Genomic DNA, 9,465 nt, shown 5'->3' with positions numbered 1-9,465 from the left:
TTTCGGCGGATTTGTCCAAAAGCTCCTTCTTTCTTGCAGAACCTCTTGCTAGCAGCCTTCCAGGTCACGAATCGCCTCTTTGCTCTTAAGGAACTTTCAAAGGAAACGAAAAACGAAGACTTTCTCGAAACATCCTATCTTTTTATATGATATTTGGCTTGTTAGGACAGCCCGCATGAAATCGGGTCGGATGCTTGTCCTTTTTTCTCAACAGAATCCGATAGACAAGAAAGAATCGAAAGCAGTCCTTTTCGCAAAGTCTTCTTCATTGCATTGGGTGCCTTTTTCTCCGACCCCAATCCCTAGCTAGCGGAAATCCAAGCCTCACCTGTCCCATGTTGGGGATCCTATTCTGCTCGTGGATATCTAATGCTAGAAGGCTTCATCCTTAATAGCCATAGAGTGGCTTACCCTTAAAGACATCCATGCAACCCCTGTCTGTCTTCTTTTAATGAATGCCCTAGGCCTTCTTCACTTGCACAACCCTCCCTAACAGCCTATGAATGTGCAGTGGAATCCCGTTCGTATTCTTCCTCAAATATGTAACTTTTCCTTTATCTGATTGCAACCTATTGATCGGATTTACTGTGCGCGGATATCTTCACTAATGATTCCACCTCCTACTCCTTCCCCGGCACACTAAAAGAGTGCTAAAGTCGGAAATAACTCTCTGTCCAAAGTATGGGCTCTAAAGGTGCGAAGCGATAAAACTTATCCCAATAGGAATGTGAAGGAGAGAATAATCTTATTTATATTATATTAACATAACTAAGATCTAGGAGAGAAAGAAAGTCTTACAGATTTTTAGATATACTTTTTCGTGTCATATTTGAAAGTCTGAAATGAATGGAAAAAAGCATGGTCAAACTACCAGAAGAGGCGCGGCCCTTCATGGCAGTTGGTAGTCGGCAACCAGTCTTCTTTCTTTAAATAAAAGGATAAGGTAGTTTACTTGCTTACTTGTTAGAGTAAGGGTAGAGACCTTTTTTATTTGATAATAGCAAGTCTAGTCTTGGTTTAGGAGCACACCCCCGGTAGCAAAGGAAGAAGGAAAAAGTGCGGCAGCTTTAGCTGCTTGTAGAACATTGTCTGAAGAGCTCACTGAAATAAGGTTTCCAGCTCCTAGGATCGATCCTTGCATTCAAATAGGGGAGCTCTCAAGCTCGATATTTTCTTTCTCGGTTGATACCAGCACACAAAGATCTTCCCTATGAACAGGAGGCAAGATTTCCGCAGCTCCGAACTTTGACCACGAAACAGAGAACAAGGATGAAAAGAAGCTTTCTTCACTTTGACGGTCGACGGTCCTAGTGTGAGTGGATGCGTAGTTTGAAAGTATTTCCACCTGAACAGGGGAATTAAATAATATTAATTTTTTATGTTAAAAAACTATTATATTTGTTCAATCAAATCATTCGAATTCAGTGCTCATATCATTTTTATCTTTTCAATTTACTAAAATTAAGGTTTTTTTTCTAATCTATATACTATTAAAAAGAAAATCATTATCCAAAGACATTATACACATGACATTACAAGAATAAATGTTATCACACCCCCCTCTTTGGCTGACAAGTGTCACGACCAGAGAGACTCATAATTTTGTATCTTTGCCCCCCATTAAATGATAGTTATGAATGCATTTAAAATAATTTATTAATTACATGATAATACCGATTATTTATGATAAATTATTGGAATTAAATTTGTTCAATTCCGATTATTTCTATAATGTTGTTTCATAATCTTTTTAATAATAATATACACAACAGTAATATAATGGGGTTTATTTTTATAAGTACAGTAGAATTTTAAGTCTATATACACAACCTCAATATAGCTTATACATGGTTTATCAAGGTTTATTTTATCCAAAACAATTATACACATAACATTTCAAGAATCAATTTCATTCCACCCCCTCTCTGGTTGACAAGTGTCACAGCCAGAGAGACTCACGCAAATTAATTATCTTCAGTGATTTCTCTATAATTTTGTTGGGTTGTCCCCCAGTGAATGAAAAAAATATAAATAAAGTTAATAACGTAATGTTTGAAATTTTGTTTGTTTAAATTAAAATATACAGGGATCCGAAAATGTTGATAACATAATATTTTCAATTAATATACACAACTTCAATATAATATATTAATAGTATTCACTGTAACGACCTAAATTTTTCCCTCAACTAGAAATAATAGGAGTATTTTAATTAGTATTATTATTAATGCAATTATTATAGTATAATAAAATAAAAATAAAAATCAAGATAAGGATAAGGATGAAATCAAGTTCTAGAGAATTCAAAGGATAAGGATGAGAATAAAAAATTATTTCAGGAAGGACTAAACTGCAAACTGATTTAACTCTGAAGGACCAAAGTTAATAACCGACCTATTCTATAGAGACCTAACTGTGACATCAGAAATAGTTTTAATTCAAATTCAGGTCCCTGGTTTTGTCTATAAATACCACAGCCAAGCTCAAGCTCAATTCAGCTCAAATTCGAGCAACCCAAGCCTTGCTACTTTGCCTAAACCTTGTTCTCAACCCCCTGAAGCCTCAACCACCACCCTTAGCCACCAACAACCGCCACAAAGACGGTGGTGAACGGCCAAAATAGTAGCTCACGGCCAAACTTTGGAAATTGCTTTCTAGACCGATTCATCCCTCCATTTTTGTTCCATTAGCTTCCTTGAGTCCATTAGAGTGTGAACCAACCCAGAACCGAGCTCAATTGTCCCTGCAATAGCCCAACCGAGCTCATAAAGCTCTGAAACTTTGAGCTCTTCGTTCTCACTCATTTCTCCATCAATTTTGTCGATTCAAGTGTCTATCCTGCTTAGACTTTCATAAGGAAGCTATCTATGCAAGAATTGTGAAGCTTGGAGGTCTATTTTTCATTCTGCCATTGTTGACCGGAGAAAGCTTCAAAGAGCTTGTCGTTTTGGCCAATTTAGAGACCTTCTGAGCTACCCACTTGTACCATTGAGTTCCTGGGAGTGAGAGGATCCTTTTCCAACCATTGTCCACCCTCAACTCTAACTTTTCACCGGAGCTCCGCCACCAACCACCACCTTCTCCGGCGAGTTCACCGGAAAACTACTCAGAACTTGGATTTTCTTGCATAGTTCAAATCCTTGTCTTCCATAGGTTCCATATACATATTCGGTTCGGAAAATTAACTTGGTTTGATAGGGTTTCAAGAGACGAGAAGGTATGCAACTTCCCGGCCTTATAACTCACTATTCTTAATGATTCAATGCAAAGTAAGAGTCGATTATGATTCATGGGATTAAAATGAACATTTAGAAAGAAACGGAATGAATTTTGGAGATCCAGAACAAAAGTTATGAATTTTTTCAAGTTTAAGCTAAATAATTAATAATTAATTAATTCCTTGGATATTATGGTCGGCTCTGCCGCCTTATCCACCAATGGTCGGCTCTGCCGCCTATCGAAAATGCATGGTCGGCTATGCCGCCTTATAAGTTATATAATGATGGTCGGTTAAGCCGCCTGATTTTAAAGCTATATAACGATGGACGACCTTGCCGCCTAATTATTTAAAAAAAAACCGGATATTAAAGAATAACATGGAATTTTATAACCTTAAGGTGAGAAGTGACTAAAGTGATGTACGACATTATTATTGCAGATAATCGATCGAAGGATTTTTCGAAGAAAGGTAAGGGGGGGGAGAATGCTCAACTCATGAGGGAGTATAGTGTGAATAAATAGGTGTTGGACCTCCCTTGGGTCCTATTTGTTTTCAAAAATGATTTTTCCAAACGGGATTTATTCCTGGGAATTGATTCGAAGAAGGAGCCTCCAAATCTTTTCTTAAACATTTTTTTTACGAGGCATCCTGATTTTTAAAGAAAATGTTATTTGATCAATTCTCAGAATATTTCCAGGAGATTTCTATTGGCTTGCAGGTACTCTATGAGCAGGAAAGTTCAGTGGCCCCAACTGGACAGTCGAGGCCAGGCTGTGCCATTGGGTAACGCTGTGAGATCTAGGGGATACCGTAAGGGTTGCGGTCCTTGGGGTGTGGTTAGGTGGGACCTATCAACAGGAGTAGTTGAGGTTTGTCCCATCCGGAACCTAATCACACTGCAGGCTCCCATAGGATCATCTTGCCGAGCGGCTTCTCGGTGACTTTCCTGGAGAATGTTGGGCCCACATCCTCATCATAGTGTGGTGGATTTTTAATGATTGGATTTGGTTGTGATCAACATCCTCGTCTAGAGTGTGTTGAAATCTTGGATGATTTTGTTGGATGCGCTATTACTTTTTACTGGATTTACTTGCTTATTTATTTTACACTGTTTCTCCTGTTTGAGTGTGTTGGATTGCTTCTCACCCCTCTTGTTCTCTGGTTTTCTTGTTTTGGTTGGTTGTTCTAATTGAACAACTTAGGGACGGAGTTCGAGGAGAAAGATCTCGAGTGAAAAGTGGTCAAGGCAGGGCGAGCTGTAAATAGTTGTAAATATACGGGAGTGTTCGAGTAGAATAAAGACCAGCTGATGGAGGAAAACGTGTACGACTGGACTCGCGCTCTATCAGACTGTAAAATAAGTGTGAAAGCTGTGGTTTTGGTTGTAAACAAGGCAGTCAAAGTAGTCGGGGAAGATTCAGAGGAGTTCATGCGAGACTTTGGGACGTCTTGTCTAAGGAAAGGAATTGCTTTTAATGACGCTTAGCGCGGCTAACTTTCCTGGAGACGTTCTCAGACTATCAATTGGACATCGATGAATTCTGACCCAAAGGTCTTGTACTTCTTCAAAGTTCATCAATAAAAGTGTTTTTCTCTGAAGATATTCTTATTTTATAGTTAGGTAGGGTGTGAGTTTGGTCGTCACATTCACCAATATAATATATAGGTAGCCTACATGAACGGTTCAAGGTTTATTTTAATAGTATTCAAGGTTCTGCAATTAATTATTTATTTCCTTCAAATTCCTTAAATAGACCACTTAATTATATTAATTTATATTTACACTCATAAAAGACATTAAATGCTATATTAAATAAATGGTATATCCGTTTTTTTTAAAACTCATTTGAAATAATATTTTACATTTTTAAAAAGTAATTGATTCTATCATTAAATCATGCAGAGGGGGAGAGGAGAGAGTCACTCCGGTTGGGTGCAACAGCCACGGTGGCTCCGGCCTAGGCAATGGCAGCCGCGGAGGGGGGCTGGGCAAAGGCCATCTTTGGGATCGTTTCCTCAATGGCAGCGACTGGAGCAGAAATCCGTTAATCACCGTCGCAACACAGGTGCCTGGAGGAATACGCACCCAACGTCCCACCGCTCACCCAGATCACCACGATGGAGGCGGCAGTCTTCATACTCAAATCGTGAGTGGAGGTCAAGGTCAGGGTGGGATCGAAAGCAACAGAGGAGATCACAGGATATCCCAAAGGCTCGCCAGGGGGCATCACGCGATCGTCAGAACTGGAAAACCCAGAAAATGTTGTTTTCAGTTTATGTTGATGGACTGAGTGATAGAATTACCATGTTAAAACTGAAATCAATTTTTGAACAGGCAGGGAGAGTGAAAGATGTTTTTGTTCAATTCAAGAAGAAATTCCAGCGATGTTTTCGTTATGGTTTTGTCCGATTTCAGAATGATGAGGAGGCGTGGCAGGCAATTCAAATGTTCAATGGATTGCGGTTGGAGGGCAATTACCTTGTTGTTAAACATGCTCACATCAAACAACCCAATACAAGGGTGAAGAGGGGAAGTCCAGCGAAGAACTTTGCTCCAAAGCAGGATCGTGGACAAATTTGGCGACCAAAGGCTCAACTGATTCCTACTGTCCCGGAACAAATTGTGAACAGACCAAAGAAAAAATCTTCTGTGCAGAAAAGTGAGAATGAAAGACAGCCAGGTGTTGGACACTTGAGTTTTTCAGGTTCTAATTTGAATCATACGTGGTATCAACGATGTGCTCGAGCACGCACTCTCGAAGCCAAGCCAATTGATGTTCTACAGGATGAGCTTGCTCGGATTGGTATGTACAATTTTCGATTCATTCCTCTTGGGGCAGATGAGGTTCTGCTGGAATTTGAAAGCAAAGAAGAGCTTGATGATACCTTAGCCGAATGCAGGGTTTTCCTGGAGCAGAAGCTATCAGAGTTGAAACCGTGCACGTCGCTTACCTTTGGAGTCGCTCATTTGGTGTGGATTCGGCTATGGCAGGTACCAATGGGATTATGGTCAGACTCTTTTTTCACAATTGTTGGGAATAGATTAGGAACATTTGTGAAACAAGATGTTGCAACAAATCAACACTATCGGGCTGATTTTGCTCGCATACTTGTTCGTATGCATCATCCGCTTCTCCAGTGCTATACTATGTCAGTAGATATGGAGGGTACGTCCTGCGTGATTCTGGTTGAAAAAGAGGACAAAGCTTACGATTATGGAACGATGGAATCAATGCCTTCAACGCCGGTGAAGATATATAACTCTGATGATGCAACAGATTTCGGAGACGATTCGGAGAACAATGATGATATCATCGCTGGGGACGAAGGTATTTTTGACAATCTTAATGATGATGCTGTCGACATAGAATCAGGGGAAGAGGATGAAGTTTTCCGGAATGAAATCATGGAAGGCTTACAAAGCATGCAGGGGGTGATAGACCACAAGTCTGCTTCAGATTCACAGAACGTTCCAGGGTGGAGTTTTTTGGATACAAACCGTGAAACACAACCAGGGGAAGCGGCGCACGTTTTGCCGGAGGTGGTGGTTGCCCATGATCGGCTGGAACAAACTCAGATGGGAGATCACCAAAAAAATTCAAATTCAAACGCCATCAATGGAACCATCAATTCAGAAGAGGAATTTAGGGAACAGTTACAAGTTCTTGAAGATTCAGGTTATACGGTGGAGGAAATTGAGGCTTGGAAGAGGAATAAAAAAACTGATGATATAAAGATAAATCAAAAACAAATCTTCCCTTTTCTTTTAAAATATCCTGATTTATTTTCAAATAATCAGTTTTCTGTTACAGGATACTCTTTCAATACACAGGATATGCCTCAAAAATATAGCTGGGACCCACTTCAAGTTCAATCCTTGCTTAAGCCGTGTTTGCCACAGGTTATTCAGAAAAATAATGATTTTTTGTGGTTTGCAGCTTACCTGGCTAAGTATTCCTCACCTGCTTTTCACGTTAATGCACAAGCCTCTCAAGAAACTTACGTACGGGTTTCTCCTCATCAAATTGTGAGACAAAACAAGCCTGCCATAGTTTCCCTACCTCAACCATGTTTACAACAAGAGCAACAGACGCCTCTGAACAGCTTTCATATTGAGTCTTCTGATCTTTCAACTCCAACACCATATAATTCCCCAAACACAAACTCATCCAAGAAAAGCTCTCAGCGGGGGCGGCCGAAAGGCAGCAAAAACAAGCCAATTGAATTTCCGGAAGACTTCTTAGAGCCAGTAACAGGAGAAGATGGAGTGACTACTCGCGCGCAACGTGCTTGGTTGCTTGGACAACAACTTGGGTTAAAACCCCGTGGTTCGGAAGCACTGATGTTGAGAAGTTTGGAAGCTCAAATCCGTGCAAACCATCCTCACCTCAATTGATATGTCGGGACCTTGGCTCACATGGAATGTACGTGGGCTAGGAGGAACAACGAAGAGAGAGATTGTGAAAAAATCAATTCAACAGCTGAACCCAGAATTACTTTTACTTCAGGAAACAAAATTAAATGAACAAAAACAGCGAACTATAGCATCATGGGCGGAAGGCATGCAGATGCGTCATGTGGAGGTTCATTCACTTGGTTCTGCAGGGGGACTCTTGTGCTTGTGGAAGGAGGCCAAATTTCAAGTACTGTCTGTGGTGACAGACAATAATTTTATTTTACTGACAGTAAAGGTTCCGAACTACGAACATACAGTGTTGGTGGGGAATGTTTATGGGCCTCATACTTTGGAAGAGCGTAGACAATTTTTCGAGGCACTAAAGAACCACGTCTTGGGTCATGTTGGCATGGTTCTCATTGGCGGTGATTTTAATGCAGTGTTGTTGGCTGCAGAACGGTCCTCAAGCGGAGCTTTAGATGCGGGAGATGCTACTTTTGAACAGTTTGTGCAGGATAGTAACTGAACAGATTTACCTCTGCTGAATGGAGAGTATACTTGGTTCTCAAGTCGAAATGATGGCTTATGGAGTCGCTTGGATAGATGGCTGGTCTCTGATGAGGATAATGGATGGCTTATGTTTTGCTTGATGGGGCTTGGAAAATACCAATATGACTTGCTGATTCATTGGTTGAATTTTCCTGCACTTGTTGCTGCTGAAAACATCATGGCTGTGTTTGTTGTTGCTGTCACGCTGTTGTTGCTGCTGTCATTCATTGTGCTGTGAATTGATGCTGGTTGCTGTTGCTGGTTTTTTGCTGAAGCTGTTACTGTTGGAATAATCAGGATGCTGTTTGCTGTTCGTGGTTTTTGCTGTTGCTGTTAATTCACTTCTGTTGCTGTCGTGAAATCTGTTTCTGTTGCTGTTGTTATTTGGCTGAAAAATCTGATGCTGTTGTTGCTGTTGTGTTGTTGTTGCTGTTGCTGGATTTTGCTGTTATTGTTGGACCGACAAAATCTGATGCTGTTGCTGCTATCACGCGGTTGCTGCTGGTGCGCTGTTGCTGCTGTCGCTAATTGTGCTGTTAATTGATGCTGGTTGCTGTTGGCTGATGTCTGTTGCTCGAAAATTGATGTTTGAGCTGAAATAATTTTAGACTTCTATTCTTTGTTTTAGGAGCAGATTTGGCTATCTCAAGATTGTGGTACTCTTTTTCCTTGCTTGGTTTTTATCCCAATGGGTTTTTCTAAGTAAGGTTTTAATGAGGCTCTTTCTTGGGATATTTCTTCATGCCATTCTGCGGGTTGGTGGTGGGTTCTTTTAGCCTTGGGTTACCTCTGGTTGTATTTGCTACTTGCCTTGAGTTTGTTTTTGCTCAGGTTTATTTTTAATAATATTCTTTCATCTTTCGAAAAAAAATAATTTTTTACATTTTAATGCAATGACAATTTGTTTAAGGAAATTCTTTTTCGAATTTCATTGATTAATTCTAAACAGTTTAATTATAGCCGTTGATTACCATCATTTAATATAATTTTGTATCATTGACAATTTTAAACATTTAATTCGTTGACATATTTTAAAAAATCATAATATAACATTTAATACTAAATACTATTTAAAAAACAGAAAACGTTGTTTTCCTTATTTAACATAAATTTAATTCAATTGAATTAAAATTATTTTATTACACATCAATACTAGACCAAAAATTTAAATAGTCATCTAATTAATTCTGAGCCAAAATTACGTTATTAACTTTATTTATAATTAATAATTTTCCATTTTAAAGCAATAATTAAGGTGATTAATGATTCTAAAATAATTAATCCAAGTAAGTTTTATTTA

General features: G+C 39.3%; 1 protein-coding gene across 4 annotated transcripts; it reads left to right on the top strand.

Annotated features, from left to right (window-relative positions):
• Positions 1-2,479: 2,479 nt before the first annotated feature.
• LOC130724581 (uncharacterized) lies at positions 2,480-9,014 on the top strand. 4 transcript variants are annotated; one of them, XM_057575853.1, is made up of 5 exons: positions 2,480-3,217; positions 3,659-3,688; positions 4,423-4,886; positions 5,124-6,212; positions 6,360-9,014. In XM_057575853.1, exons 4-5 carry the CDS (start codon positions 5,481-5,483, stop codon positions 7,614-7,616), a joined length of 1,989 nt encoding a protein of 662 aa, XP_057431836.1. In that variant the 5' UTR covers positions 2,480-3,217; positions 3,659-3,688; positions 4,423-4,886; positions 5,124-5,480; the 3' UTR covers positions 7,617-9,014. The 4 variants fall into 4 exon arrangements, with proteins under 4 accessions (XP_057431836.1, XP_057431833.1, XP_057431834.1 ...); XM_057575850.1 differs by having other exon boundaries at positions 5,124-9,014; XM_057575851.1 differs by lacking the exon at positions 3,659-3,688 and having other exon boundaries at positions 5,124-9,014.
• The last annotated feature ends 451 nt before the right edge of the window (positions 9,015-9,465 follow it).

Source organism: Lotus japonicus, chromosome 6, assembly GCF_012489685.1.
Source record: "Lotus japonicus ecotype B-129 chromosome 6, LjGifu_v1.2".
Lineage (NCBI taxonomy): Eukaryota > Viridiplantae > Streptophyta > Magnoliopsida > Fabales > Fabaceae > Lotus > Lotus japonicus.
The sequence above is the reverse complement of the archived record's forward strand: the minus strand, read 5'-3'. Positions and strand labels throughout refer to the sequence as shown.